General features: G+C 42.7%; 1 protein-coding gene across 3 annotated transcripts in view; it reads left to right on the forward strand.

Moving 5' to 3' along the window:
- TRIM55 (tripartite motif containing 55) overlaps nt 1-13,166 on the forward strand; it is a 46,279-nt gene extending 33,113 nt beyond the window's left edge. For all 3 annotated transcript variants that reach the window (XM_068983735.1, XM_068983736.1, XM_068983737.1), the window contains one exon: nt 13,044-13,166. In XM_068983735.1, the coding sequence (XP_068839836.1) occupies nt 13,044-13,166 (123 nt within the window). The remainder of the gene's footprint in view (nt 1-13,043) is intronic.
- Nucleotides 13,167-15,729: the final 2,563 nt, after the last annotated feature.

Raw genomic sequence — 15,729 nt, forward strand, 5'->3', positions numbered from 1 at the left:
TGGTTGGAGAAATTTGTCCAAACCACTTGATGGGAACAGGGATGTCCAGGGAAATGTCTCCCTGCTTGGTAGATTAACTTGGCAGCTGCTCTGGCTGACACTCGAGCTGGACCCTGGCAGCTGCCTCAAGGTTAGAGGACCCCAGCCCCACTGCCACCACACACACAGATACAGACACACACACTCAGAGAGCCAGTTGCTGTGAAGATGGGGTTTTTGACATTAAAATCTCTGCCATTTCTGCCTCTGTAAAGAACCACAGCTCACATATTTCACCAGAGCACGAAGCTGTAGTTGTCATGGACCCTGAAAGCTTTTACCATATCATAGCTATTCATAGCTGCAAGATTAGAATATCCACTTTCCACCGTGCATTCCTCAAGTCTGAAAAGAGACAAGCAAGTTGAGTAGAAACTGTGCTAAGGCCTGGGGCTCAGGAAAGATCTGTAAAATCAAGAGGAAGGACTTCAGTTCAGTCCCAATTCTGGGCACTTAATTTCTCTGAGCCTCAGTTTTCTCATGAAGAAAATGAAACAACTACTTGGTGAAAGGATTCATCTATTTGCACAACATTAGAGAGTGAAAAATCTGGTACTAGGAATCTTATAAATTGTCTCAGGATATTTTCATTGGGAGAGTTATGAACTTAGGCCTGAGAAGTCATTCTGGCAACTGTAATAATAATAGATTTAGATAGCCCACTGCATTTCCCCAAATGTATTTCTCGCCTTGAAGCTATTACACAAATCCCTAATTCCCAGACTATCTCCACATCTCCTGGACACCAGTTTAGCTGAAAATTTACACAGCTGTGATTACCCTTTCAGATTCCATAAACCCCATAAAATCCAGGTCTGAAGTCTACCTACTGGTGCTTAGACCTCATTGCCCAGTAGAACAAAGGACTTAGAATGTGCACAGTAAATGTAGTCATAGAAGATTAGATGAATGAAGAGATGAAAAATAGTGTGATTTTTAAAAATTTACCTATTTTAATTGTAAGGTTCAGTAGTTTTTGTCAGGTATGTAGCATTGTGTGGCCACAGGCCACAGTAAAGCTATAGAGTATTTCTATCCTCATGTGCCTTTGCAGGTAATCTCCTTCTGGCATCCCAGCTGCTGTTTTACTGGTCATTATAGTTTCACCAGTTCTAGAAGATCATATAGGTGAAAACATCAAATATATAGGCTTTTGTGACTGGTTTTCTCACTTGGCATATCGTTCTTGAGTCATCCATTTGGTTGCATGTATCAGTAGCTCATTTCTTTATATTCCTGGGTAGTATTCCATTGTATGGAGGTTTTCCAGATTTCTTTTTTAATTGGAGGATAATTGCTTTACAGTGTTGCCTTGTTTCTGCCATACGACATGAATCAGCCATAATAACGATTTTCCAGATTTCTTTCTGTTTGATTTTTGGTTTCATTTCATTGTGGAGAGAGAATATTGTCTATATGCTTCCAGTTCTTTAAAATGTACTAAGCTTGGTGAATGTTCCATGTGCAGTTGAAAACCTTGTATTTTCTGTTGTTGCTGGGTGGAATGTTCTATGAATGTCCATCAGGTCAGTGAGTGTTGTTCAGGTTCATTATATCCTCACTGATTTCCTGTGTACCTGTTTTATCAATTGCTGCTGCTGTTGCTAAGTTGCTTCAGTCGTGTCCGACTCTGTGTGACCCCATAGACGGCAGCCCACCAGGCTCCCCCGTCCCTGGGATTCTCCAGACAAGAACACTGGAGTGGGTTGCCATTTCCTTCAACAATGCATGAAAGTGAAAAGTGAAAGTGAAGTTGCTCAGTCGTGTCCGACTCTTAGCGACCCCATGGACTGCAGCCTACCAAGCTCCTCCGTCCAGGGGATTTTCCAGGCAAGAGTACTGGAGTGGGGTGCCATTGCCTTCTCCGTTATCAATTGCTAAGAGAGGAATTTTGAGATCTCTGACTGTAATTGTGGATTTGTCTATTTATCCTTGCAATTCTATCAGTTTTGCCTTATGTGTTTTGAAACTCTGTTTAGGTACCTAAATTAGCATTGTTATATTTTCTGGAAGAGTTTATCCCAAGGAAAGTGTTAAAAAATAACTCTTTGTGTCTGCCTGCTTGAATGGGTTCACATATACTGTTTTTTAAGGTAGGGTAGAAAAGTTAGAGGGCATATGGGGGTAGCCTGGAGGAGGAAGGTACTGACAGAGCTTCACCTGTTCTAAACAGCTGGCCACAGGAAGACTCAGAGCCTAAATCCAGCACACTTGTCTCCCCTTCCTCCCACAGCCACCAGCAGGGCCTAGTAGAGCAAGGTCTTGACAGCCGAGGTGCCTGATGCTTTTAAGTGACTAGGCTCAACTTTACAATCGGATGATTAAGGTCTTTGGGGCCCTATTTTTACTGTAGATGTAAATCGCTTTATGAGCTAAGATGTCTGTGCATTTTAATGACATGTTTCTGTCCCAGTTCACTCCTTGTGCTGGCTACACCAGTTTCCACAGGACTGCAGAGGGCCCCCCAGCATGGGCCAGGGCCTTCCAACCCTAGGCTTGTCCTCTTGGCTGACAAGGTTCCCCACCCAAAGATTGACAAAAAGGTGCAGATGGTCCTTCCTCCTGTCCTGAGGATTACCAGATGCTTCCTATAGAATATATCATGATTTCAGAGACAGAGCATCAGGGACAATGTGGGTGACCCACACCTTTGGATTCTCTACCCTAAAACAGCAGAAGCAGTGTGTGGAGGGCAAGTCCTGTGCAGGAACTGTCTCCAAGGAACACCAGCCCGTGGCCATCTTAGTTCCCAGCCCACATTCCATAAATGTTGCCCTTTGAGATTATAAAGGTGCTCCTCCAGGGAAAAATAAAAAACATTTCTTAGAAGAAGGAAGGAAAGAAGAAAGAAAGTAAAGAAGGAAGAAAGGAAGGGGGGAAAGAAGGATACATGCCACTAGCCAAGATTCTCTTCTTTTCTTGAAGCCCAGGGTTTATATCCTAGACTCTCAGAAACCAATACCTGTGTCCCCAGGCCTGAGATCTTATAAAATTTCCCTACCTAAGATTTAGTCTCCTTGAAAATATCCATATTTTCTTAAACTGGGATGAACAGTAGCCAGTGTTCCAAAGAAAAGCAGGTATGTGGAGCCCCCCCACAACATATCACATGCAAAAAGATAAAATAATTTTCATGCAAATAACCTTTGAGACTAAATAATTCAGTCTGATTTTAAGGGTAAATGTCAAGTCCACCTGCCACTAGGGACTCAGTGGTGAGCGATGTCTGAGGCAAAAGCTTCTGTCCTGCATGAGATTAATTTCACAAGGTATCAGAGAATGTTTAAAAAAATAAAGCAGTAGACCAAGAATATGATTTCCCATGAGTGTGACTACAGGTCCTATGTTCTTTGAAATGATCTATTTAATTTTCCAAAACAAACTGAAATGAATGAAAATTTAACTATGTTCTCTAAATTTAATTGAGGGATTCAGGGTGTCAAATTATTTTCAAACAGAAATCTCTACTGAGAGCAACTGCTTGTGTTATACAAATTAGGAGACTCAAGCTTATGAATCAAATCACTTTTAAGCCAGGCACCCTGACTATGCTGGAATTTCACTTGGTAAAAATAGAGAAAAAATGATCAGCACTCAGGCCTACATTTACTGCATATTATCCAGGAGTTGATAGTCCTGGACGTTATAAGAAGTTCTGATAATGAAATGCAAGCATTTTTACATAGAAAAAATTTTGGAGGAAGGCTTTTATTTAAAGTAAGTTTTAATGAGACTATTACATTATTATTGCTTTTTCATTTGTATCCTGCAATTGCAGTTTTCTTTTTTTTTCCCCCTGCTGGGAAAGTGATATCCTAGTAAGTGTCAATTTGGGGGTTTTTCTAGAAGGGGCTTCCCTGGTGACTTAGACAGTAAAGAATCTGCCTGTAATGCGGCAGACCTGGGATCAGTCCTTGGGTTGGGAAGATCTCCTGGAGAAGGGAATGGCTACTGACTCCAGTATTCTTGCCTGGAGGATCTCATGAACACAGTAGTCTGGTGGGCTACAGTCCATGGGGTCGCAAAGAGTCAGACATGACTGAGCCACTAACACTAGAAGAGAAAAAAACACTATACTAAAACTGTAGGCTATATTTCTTAAGATCAAATAGCTTCCTTACTAAAAGTCACTTTAATAGGAAGCTGGAATGGATGTATCTGTTTTTAAGAGGGAAATGTAATGTAAATTACGTGTGAGCAGTGGAGAAGACAATGGCACCCCACTCCAGCACTCTTGCCTGGAAAATTCCATGGATGGAGGAGCCTGGTAGGCTGCAGTCCATGGGGTTGCTAAGAGACATGACTGAGCGACTTCACTTTCACTTTTCACTTTCATGCATTGGAGAAGGAAATGGCAACCCACTCCAGTGTTCTTGCCTGGAGAATCCCAGGGACAGGGGAGCCTGGTGGGCTGCCGTCTATGGGGTCGCACAGAGTCGGACACAACTGAAGCGACTTAGCAGCAGCAGCAGTCATGACAAAGCTACTTGAGTTTTACTTCTGTAATTTTTTTAATGTTTGTTATTCTGATTTAACTTAAGGCCCTTATTAGTGCTGTACACCCTGTGGATTTTTCTCCCTTTATTTATGTATCTCAGTGATTTCCATGAAATGCCTTTTCCCCACTAGAACCCACAAAGCAAAGAACAAATCCACCACTGTTCAAAGCATCTGACAAACCAGTGCCATGTGGCAAAGGCCATAGCTAACATGCACGTTGCTCTATCCTGTGCAAGCTCTTTCAGAGATCCTCCCATTTAAACCTCACAACAGCCCTGCACAGTAGGAATTTTTTTACTTCATTTTAAAAATTTAATATTGTTATTGTTATTTTTTCATAAAATTAGTGTTATTGAAGTATAAGTGATTTACAGTGGTGGTAACATCTGCTGTACAGCAAAGTGATTCAGTTATTATGAAACTTCCTCATTTTTAAGTAGAGGATCACAGAGGATGAGTGACTTGCTCCAAATTATGGAGCAGCTGGGAGCCTGGTGCCCAGTGACCCCTTGTCCACCACCACGGAGTGCGTGCCTGCAGTAGAATGGAGGTCACACGCACATCTAGGGAAAGTGGGTGAATCCCCACTTTATCAGGGTTGATATGATTGAAGCAAAAACAGTGTGACCAAGGGTTTTCTGTGTTGACTCACCCCTCGTGACACACTGGCACAGAGAGGTCAGTTCTAGGCTTCCACCCCTTGTGAGAAAGCACCGGTCCTTCAGTTGCTGACCCCTCTCCTCCCTGTCTCTGACTTGTGGGGGTGCAGTCAGCCTGTCTCACATGCTCAGCAGCTCTGGCTGCCTCTTTTCCCTGTGGGGTTCTGATCTCAGCATTTTATCTTTAGAGTTACTCTGAGCCAGTTCCTCAACCATCCCATTTTCTCGTCCATGAACTGGACCTCCCATGGCTCTGCTCTTGAGGAAAACCTATTGTTTCCCTCACACAAGGCAAAGAAGTCCTATCTGTGAGGAACTGATAATCTAATTAGCATGCTTTGTAATAAAGCTCTCCTTTCAGAAAGGCTGAGAACACACACACACACACACTCTGCTGGACACATAATGGCAGGTCCATGCCTGAGAAGAAGGCTGGCTGTTAATGTCTGCAAAACTGTGACATCGACATTTTCACTTCTTCCGGCCCCCCACCCCAACTCCCTCTATTCCTAGAGGCCGTGTTTGAAACAGCCCAAAGTCAGTATACCAGACGTCTTCCTCCAGGTTAAGAAAAAGGGGTGAATTTAATTTCTTCTTGTTTCGTAGGCCTGGTTTCTGATCTTCCCTAACTGAGCAAGAGGGAGGCAGCTACAGGTGGTGAAGCCCCCAGATCAGCTCCATCCATTGCGCCCATCCCTCAGGGCTCACAGCTGTGAATTCTCCTCAGGGGAAAAATGCCCTTTAGTGAATGTTTTCCTTCCAGGGCTCCTTGTGTTGGAGGGCAGGGTGTGTCTTCTTCACCCTTTCTCAAGCATCCACCGAGAGCGTGCTGTATTTTCACAGCTCTGTGCTGCAGTCCTGATAGACCTCAGTTGCTCTGCCACTGAGCAGTAAAGACTGTATCCCTGTGACGGAAATGCCCAGGATAGACCTGCCCAACGGAGTTTCTGGGGCTCAAGCTCTTGGCTGTGAGTCACAGACCAGGTCCCAGGCACTGCCCAGGCCTTGATGACTGGCCCAGGCTCTTGGCTGTCCTGGAATCCATGATGCTTAAGCTATCCGAGGCCCGAGGTTCAGGAATGCTGAGTAGGGAGAAGCCAGTGCTGGGGTTTAGTCTTTCTGAATAAACATTCTGACCCTGCCCTCAGCATTCCCCCTCACACCTGTTTCCAGCATCTGGCTCTGACTCTCTGACTCAGCCCAGCAGGTGCAGGACAGACCCTGGTGGTCACCCACCCAGCAGCCTCCAGTCAAGGCTTACCCTTCCCACCCTCATTCTTTTAAGGCAAATGGCTTTCACTGTAGAAGGCCAAAGCTTCCTTTGGATTGCCCCAGAAAGACTAGCCTTTAACATGCAGTGGTAACCAGACCCTTCCGTCAAGTAGAATCTGTGATTGCCATTCGAAGTGGCAGAGTGGAGGGGGAGGTCCAAGGGTGGGGTCTGGACAGTTTCCTCGCTGCCAGGCCCCCTCCCCTTCCTGGCCGGGCATGTGACTGACATACATACAGCAGCCAGCCCGCAGGGCTAAGCAGGACAATTTCTATGTAAAGTGGTATCTCACAGGAGTGGACCTGAAGCTGTCAGCGTCCATTAATCTCTTGGTTGCAATTCATCTCATCAGTTAATATCGCTTGGATACGCCTGAGGGAATGGAACACGGGACAGGTACAAGGTAACGGATCAGAATCGTGGGTGCTACAGAAGCTGGCCATTTGGAGAAGGGCCGAGGCTGGTACATTACGGAGGCCCTGGGAAGCTGAGAGGCAGCCTGAGAGCACTGGTCACTCATCACATGACCTGGCACAGCTCACTCTTTTATTTTAGGCCAGCAAAAAGTAATTCCTCTTATAAACATGGCTACCCTGACTTATGCCAGCATAAATATCAGGAAAGCATGTTTCATTTTGTTCAATCAAGTGGGCCAAGCTGCCTGTAGGTAAAGGCACTCATGCTCAGTCACTAAGTCATGTCTGTCTTTTCTGTGACCCCATGGACTAGAATCCACCAGGCTCCTCTGTCCATGGGATTTCTCAGGCAAGAATACTGGATGGATTGCCATTGCCTTCTCCCAGGGATCTTCCCAACCCAGGCATCGAATCTGCATCTCCTGCACTGGCAGACAGATTCTTTACCACTGAACCACCTGGGAAGCCCAGTATCACTAAGTAAATTCCCACTATTATGCAACCAATCTCCAGAACTTTTTCACTTGCAAAACTGAAACTCTACATTCATTAAACATCATCTTTCCATTGGTGCAGCCCTTGGCAAGCACCATTCTACTTCCTGTTTGTATGAATTTGATGACTGTAGATAGTGGGATGGTAGTGTATCTTTTAGTGACTTGCTTATTTCACTTAGCATAACATCCTCAAGGTTCACCCCTGTTGCAGCAGGTGTCAGAATTTCCTTTCTTTTTAAGATTGAGTAGTGTTGGAGAAGACTCTTGAGAGTCCCTTGGACTGCAAGAAGATCAAAACAGTCAATCCTAAAGGAAATCAACCCTGAATATTCATTGGAAGGCCTGATGCTGAAGCGCCAATACTTTGGTCACCTGATGCAAAGAACCAACTCATTGGAAAAGACCCTGATGCTGGGAAAGATTGAGGGCAGGAGGAGAAGGAGGCGACAGAGGATGAGATGGTTGGATGGCATCACTGACTCAATGGACATGAGTTTGAGCAAGCTCGGGAAGATGATGAAGGACAGGGAAGCCTGCATGCTGCAGTCTGTGGGGTTGCAAAGAGTCAGACACGACTGAGAGACTGAACAACAAGAACACTATCCCGTTCCATGCATAGGCCACATTTTGTTTACTTACCCATTGATGGACACTCAAGTTGCTTCCTCTTAGCTGTCACGATAGTGCCACTGTAAACATAAGTGTACAAACATCTGTGTGAGTTCTTGCCTTCGGATCTTTGGGGTATATACCCAAACATGGAATTGCTGGATTGTATGGTAATTCAATGTTCAAATTTTGAGGAACTGCGATGCTCTGTTATACCATTTTACATTCCCACCAACAGTGACAAGAGTTTTTTTTCCTCCATGTTTTGCACCTGATTCTTGATGTCTGCAACTAATTAGAGTCTTTTTCAAAGTACCATGCACAGTTCAGGCCAAGCCAACACCGGCCATAGCCTGGAACTGTCCTGTACTCAGGGACAGGATGCCCACAAGCCTCTGACAGAAGCATGCTCCTCAGTCTCCATCAGCAAGAAATGGCGCTGGATGATAACATGAGAAGGATGCTGCCCACACATCACTCAGCCCTGAGTAACAGCGCCTCTCATGACCCTCCCCTTCTGTACAGGGAAAAGATACTCTAGTACCATAATCTGACATTGCATTCATTCCCTTTTAAAGGACATTTGATAGCAGCAAAGCAATCAAAGGAAAATAAAAGGTTTTATGTTTCTGACTGAGTCTGGTTCATGAATACCCAGAATTTCTGGTCAAGTTCATCTGAGAAAAATAGTGTTTCCTTTGAGCAAAGGTGTGTCGCTCCCTTCTGCTGGTCTTCTGTGGATCTTCACTGAACTGGGTCTCCCAGTTGAGAGGGAAAAGTCTGCCTCCCTATTCTCTCTCCTGGTTTTATTTTATTACTAAAACTCACACTTCTTAACTTATCTGAAGCCCCGTGCTGACAGAGCAGTGTTAAATGATGGTTGTAGGTTTGTTCATTTGTTACCTGAGGAAAATGTGTGAAATTTAGAAATAATATGGGACGAACAACCCTTTCCTTTGTCATGCACCTTGGACCAAACTCCAACTCAGGACAAACTCAAAAGCAGGTAGAGAAGATCAGTGCTTATCATTCTCTGTCCTTTGTTCAGATTCATGGGACATCAGTATTCCTAAGAAATAGCACTTCCTGTGATGAAGGAGAGCCAGCATTTGGAAAACTATTGAAAGGAATGCATATATAAAGTTCTCTTGGGGAAGGCTGTAAGGAAAATGTCTGCTTATGATTGAATGCATGCATGCATGCTCAGTTATGTCCAATTCTCTGTGACTCCATGGACTGTAGCCTGCCAGGCCCTTCTGTCCATGGGATTTTTCCAGGCAAGAGTATTGGAGTGGGTTGGGATGCCCTCCTCCAGGAGATCGTCCCAACACAGGGATCAAACCTGTGTCTCTTCCATCTCCTGCATTGTCAGACAGGTTCTTTTACCACTGGCATCACCTGGGAAGAACCTATGATTGAATAGACTGTGCTTATAGAAAGATTTCTAAAATTTTAACTCATTCTTCCTTTATGAGAGAGCCATATTTAAAGTCGGGCCACATGGAGATACACTGGACTGGGTGATGGATAGTCATGATTACAACATGCTAAAAGAATTGAAACATACATGATGTCCAGTTCTGAAAAGATGAACATCCCCAATACAACTGTCTTTCTTTACTGAGGGTCCTGGCTGTTGTGAATCATTCCTCACAAATAGTCCCCAGGTGATTCTCCCTGACCGAGGAGCCTCTTCACTAATATGAGAAAGAAGAAAGGAAGGAAGGAAGGAAATGGACATTTATGAAGCACTTAATATAAGTAAGTCACATGCAAGTGCTTTGCTGCTGCTGAGTCGCTTCAGTCATGTCTGACTCTGTGCGACACCATAGACGACAGCCCACCAGGCTCCCCTGTCCCTGGGATTCTCCAGGCAAGAACACTGGAGTGGGTTGCCATTTCCTTCTCCAATGCATGAAAGTGAAAAGTGAAAGTGAAGCTGCTCAGTCGTGCCGACTCTTAGCAACCCCATGGACTGCAGCCTTCCAGGCTCCTCCGTCCATGGCGTTTTCCAGGCAAGAGTACTGGAGTGGGGTGCCATTGCCTTCTCCGGCAGGTGCTTTAGGTACATTATTTATCCAGTCCTTCTGATCGCCTTGTGGGATAGGATGCATGCATGCTAAGTCACTTCAGTCATGTCCAACTCTTTGTGATGTATGGACCATGGCCTGCCAGGCTCCTCTGTCCATGGGGATTCTCCAGGCAAGAATACTGGAGTGGGTTGCCATGCCCTCTAGGGGATTTCCTGACCCAAGGATTGAACCCATGTCTCTTATGTCTCCTGCATTTGCAGGCAGGTTATAGGGTGTCATCTCTGTTTTACAGAAGAGAAGAAAAAAGGCTCAGAGAGGTTAAGTGTCTTGCCTGAGTCGTATTGCTAATGAATTGTTATTCTGGGATTCGAAACCAGGCTCAGCCTCTTTGCATAAAACTTCCTTGCTGAGATGGTTGGGGATCCTCAAGTTCACATAAACAAGACCAAGGAGACAGTGTAATCACCTACAGATACTCAGAATAATCTCTGCTCTTGGCCCCTGCTCTGGCACCAGCCTTTCTTCTCTGAAAGATAGCATTTGTCCATATTGTTGGAAGGAAAAATCTAATAACTGACTGAAATGTGAGGGTGTTAAAGCAGCGAACGTAAGCTATTTGATACCAAGTTTTGAAGGCTATAGGCTATTAACTGCCAAAACATTTTAAATGGAAGATAGATTTTTCCATTGGGCTTCCCGGGTCGCTCAAATGGTAAATAATCTGCTGGCAGTGCAGGAGACCTGGGTTCAGATCAGATGTGAACCTGCCTGGTTCAATCCATGGGTCAGGAAGATCCCCTGGAGAAGGACATGGCAACCCACTCCAGTATTCTTGCCTGGGAAATTCCATGGACAGAGGGGCCTGGTGGACTAAAGTCCATGGGATCGCAGAGTTGGACACGACTAACACACAGATTTTAGTCTTGAATATAAAAAAGCACAGAAATACAAATTCCAAAAGCCATCCAAATAGCTTGCACACCTCCAACAGTGTCACAAAGATTCTATCCCACACAGACTATACCTTACACAACTTGTTTCACCCCTTTAGATATTTCAGGAAAACTGTCACAGAAGTTTCCTCTAGATTAGAAGTTGTCTTCAAGAAAAAGAGGCTACACAGTGAAGCCTGATGGTCTCTTCATCTATGCAGAATTCACTGTTCGCTCATGCAGAATGGCTAGAAAAAAAGTGCTGTCTTTACATATCAATGATGTGCTCAGATCACTTGGGTTTTTTGTTAGGATTCATGAGAGTAAGGTGACTCTGATGGGGACGAGAAGAGTTTGGTGTGCATAAACATGTTCTGTCAGTTCAGTTGCTTGTCTGACTCTTTTGCAACCCCATGGACTGCAGCACTCCAGGCCTCCCTGTCCATCAGTAACTCCTGGAGTTTACTCAAACTCATGTCTATTGCATTGGCGATGCCATCCAACCATCTCATCCTCTGTGGTCCCCTCTTCCTCCTGCCCTCAGTCCTTCCCAGCATCAGGGTCTTTTCCAATGACTTGGTTCTTCGCCTCAGGTGGCCAAAGTATCGGAGTTTCAGCTTCAGTATCAGTCCTTCCAATGAATATTCAGGACTGATTTCCTTTAGGATTGACTGTTTGGATCTCCTTGCAGTCCACAGTTCAAAAGCAGCAATTCTTCGGCGCTCAGCGTTCTTTATAGTCCAACTCTGACATCCATATATGACCACTGGAAAAACCATAGCTTTGACTAGATGGACCTCTGTCAAGATGATGTTTATTCCACCTTAACTTCAAGGACATTCAGGTAGCTAGCCTGTTACCAATAGAATCTAATAACACCCTTTTTAAAAAGAAGCCCAGTCACACTTGATGTCTCAGCTATTCCTTTATAGAAAACTACCTGCTTCAGTTTTATTCTAATAAAAATAATATGATTCCATGGCTAATATGATTTCATGGCCCCCCTTAACTTTTTATCAGAGAGCAACATGGCAAGGAGAAGGGTAATCCTAAGGCCATAAGGACTTTGGATAATTTTACTGAACTTGAAACATTACCCCCAAATATATATTTAGGGCAAAATCGGGTAAAGTGTAAGACAAGTGCTCATTTTTCACTTGAAACTGTTTTGAGTGGCAACAAAACAACACACTCACTGAAGTCCTGCTTTGCCTGTGCCGGGTGTTGTCCAATCATATAACAGCTTCAAAAAATCACCCTGGGCGTCTGGGTTGAATGCATGTGCCTACTTCATTGCTTTGGTATCAGCAGCGTTCTAATCTCACAGGATCACTTTACCAGTGAAGTCATCAGTTAGTCTGTGTTTGGTGTTTCTCCTAGGAAGAACTGTGTGTCATACCTTCCACGTAAGGAGTTTGTGTTTTTACAACACATTGCATTTCAGCAAGACTTCTTTATGAGTGTCCCTGATTCTACTAAACTGTTATTTTTTAAACTCAAAACATCATAGATACATTTCACTTTTGAGATTAGATTCAAAATCATAACTTATGATTTGTCTGGTTTCTATAAAAGATACCTCATTAGAAATGTTTATGTTACTAGATTTTATTGCCTAGAGAAATGAATCCTTTCTCAAAACCTACAGTTTTGCAAAATTTACTTATGTATTTTTCACATGCTTTTAGAAATTCTTAATTTAGCAGTGGAGAGATTGTCATGTGATGTAGCAAAGTCATTTAATTTAGGATTTTATCTTAGACTTTTCTAAATCCAAACTCCTGTTAAGTTTTAATGCGATTTTCATCTCAGTAAATGATATACAGGTTGACTTAAAAAAAAGTAGAATAGCCTATACTCTTTCCCTAGAACTTTCCTCCACTGCATGCATTACTTTTATCCCTGTGTGTGAAATCCTTTCATGGCTCTTGGCCATAGCCAAGATAACCTGAGCTTGCTCTCCATCCCTAATAATAATTATGTCCTATATAATTATTATCATCCTTTCTCCTCCATAGAAAAAGGACTGGACCAACTTGGAAAGGACTGGCCTCTTTTGCCTCTGACGCAGGTTCTCTTCTGTTGCAGGCTGGATTTGAGAGCCCTCCCCTCCAGAGACAGGCTGCTGCTTCAGGGAGCGGGAGTGGAGCTGATTCTGAGCCAGCTCGCCATGTCTTCTCCTTTTCCTGGTTGAACTCCCTCAGCGAATGATACTCATTCCAACTGCTGTGCCTCTGCCAGCCTGGCTGAGACACTCACAGGCAGCAGGGACCCAGATGAAACTAGGATCATGTAGATGACAAAAGGGACCTCTGAATGGCATTTCTACCAAAAATACCCTTTAATTCCAGATGGCTTAGCTAACACATTGAGGGAGAACAATGCTCTGAGAAGAAAGTTGCAGAAAAGCATTGGGGAAAAAAGGAACTTGATCTTACACAAATTTTTTATTGTGTGGGAAACATTATGAAGGGTGTGTAGGTGTAGTATGTGCGTGTGTACATCAGTAACAAGTGGCAAGTGTTGAAAAAAGTGGGCACTACACTCGTCTCTAATAGGCACTGGCTATTGTTCTGATATCACAGTAGCTCTTATTCTCTTTCCTCTTCAACAGTGCAGGTGGTCAGTGAAATTCAGTGTTAATTCAGAAGTGACCGATTTATCAATATATGGACAAAAGGTAAATCATTGACCAAAGATATGAGATGCTTCACAAAGCTTTTCTCTTTTCCACAACAGATGTCGCTGGATGGATATCCAGAAATGTTCTTTGCCTCTGGTGACACTTTCCTAACCCAGAAGGCAAAGGCCAAGGACATTTCTTATGACATTTTTCTAATCTTAGTTTCAAATATGCAGATATCATGTATTTTACCTGAAAAAGACTTTTCAACAGGAACCGTCTACTGTCTCATGTATCCACTGAGGCACCAGTCTGAACTCTAGAGCAACTGCATGTATTTAAATATATATATATATATATACACACACACACACGATACACATTATACATGTACATATATATGTATTTAAATCATGTGCTGTCCCCCCATAACACCTCATTCAAAACATAAGTTTTGTAAAGTTAAGTTTTAACTTCACTCTGTATGAACTCTTAAATAAATGCTGTTTTTAACAACTTAGTCTTACCATGATTTATTTATGTTCATATCATTGTAGTAATCCATTAGTCAAGTGAATTTAAAGGGTCTCAAGGGATTAAGCATCTTCATACATCCAAATTGATTTTGAAATATTAAACACTCTATTGAATTTTTAAAGTTATAACTAAACTACCAAAGGCAAGTGCATTGTAAACTGTATTAGGGATACTGTTTGATTTTAGAAGTGCATAGAGATAGTTTATATTCCTAAGAATTAAAGAGATTAGTGTTGGCATAGACATAAATGAGGTGCTTGTAGAGTTATTAAATTTGAAATGTGCTTTATAAGAAAAATGTTCCCAAGGGGCACTTTATAGCCACTACATTTAGTTGTTTTAAGTGGAGAGGTTATTGTTTCTCCTATTAGAAGATAGCAATGGAAAATAGCTTAGAAAAAAAAATAATGGTACCAAAGTAATAGTTTTCTCATAGAAAAAAACAATGCAACATTTTGGCCCGCTTAACTGGAGGGAAGCCTTACCACAACCATTAACCTCTTTTTCCTTCTTCCTTCCCTGTCCTCCTCAATTATATCACATCTTATGACAAATCAGGGGGTTTCCCTGTGGTAAAGAATCTGCCTGCAATGCAGGAGACCCAAGTTTGATCCCTGGGTTGGGAAGAACCCCTGGAGAAGGGAATGGCAACCCACTCCAGTATTCTTACCTGGAGAAGTCCGTGGACAGAGGAGCCTAGCAGGCTACCATCCATGAGATTTTTGCAGAGTCGGACACAACTGAGCGAGCGACTAACACTTTCATGAGTGATTAATACTTTCTATAGTTAATCAGGGTTGAATGTTATTTATGTTATGAATCAATATTTCATTTATAGAATTACCAAGCCTCAGAACTGTAAACAACTGTTTAAATTCTTGAACTCAACCTCAGAGGGGTAATCTGAGGTGCAGAGATGAGTCCAAGGTAGTTGCAGGATTTGTGAGAGCCATCGACATATGTTTGTGGTTTTAGCAGAAAATAAAAATGCCAGGAGTTTTGTTTATTCTTGTGTTGATGTCAATTTGGAGGAAGTAAGGAGCTCAGTTTTCCCCTGTGAGCATTGGAGAGGAAAAATAAAGTCATGATTACCTTTGCAGCTTTTATTAGAAATATAAATATTCAGCATTCTCTTACAGAGCCAAATTGATCAAGAATTGTAAAGATGTTTTATTACTGAAACGTTTACAAGGAAAAGTTGGTTCAAAGAGCTTACATATTTTTGTCTCACCCACCCTAGAGAATGATATTCTTTTTAGCTCAAAACACAATAAAATCAGTATGGTGACTCATGTCTTCTTCTTCAAAACATTTTCCCCTGGGTCTATACTCTCTATAAAACACTGTTAAAGACACCTGAAGTAGAAACTAGAAGTATAGAACACAAATTACATATTGTCGCCGTTACTGCATATGAATACACTGTGTGCATGCTAATTAAGGAGTCTGGGCGCTCTTGCTGTACATCCTCTACATCTCAATCTATATAAAAATAAACAAATGGTATCAGACCAATGCTATGGTATAGAATACTGTATTTTTATTTTTTAATTTTTAGATTTTTTAATTCACTTTTGTGCTAAATACAGAATATTTTTAGCCAAACGCACCGTT

The sequence above is a fragment of the Capricornis sumatraensis genome, chromosome 11, assembly GCF_032405125.1.
Source record: "Capricornis sumatraensis isolate serow.1 chromosome 11, serow.2, whole genome shotgun sequence".
In the NCBI taxonomy this organism is placed as follows: Eukaryota; Metazoa; Chordata; class Mammalia; order Artiodactyla; family Bovidae; genus Capricornis; species Capricornis sumatraensis.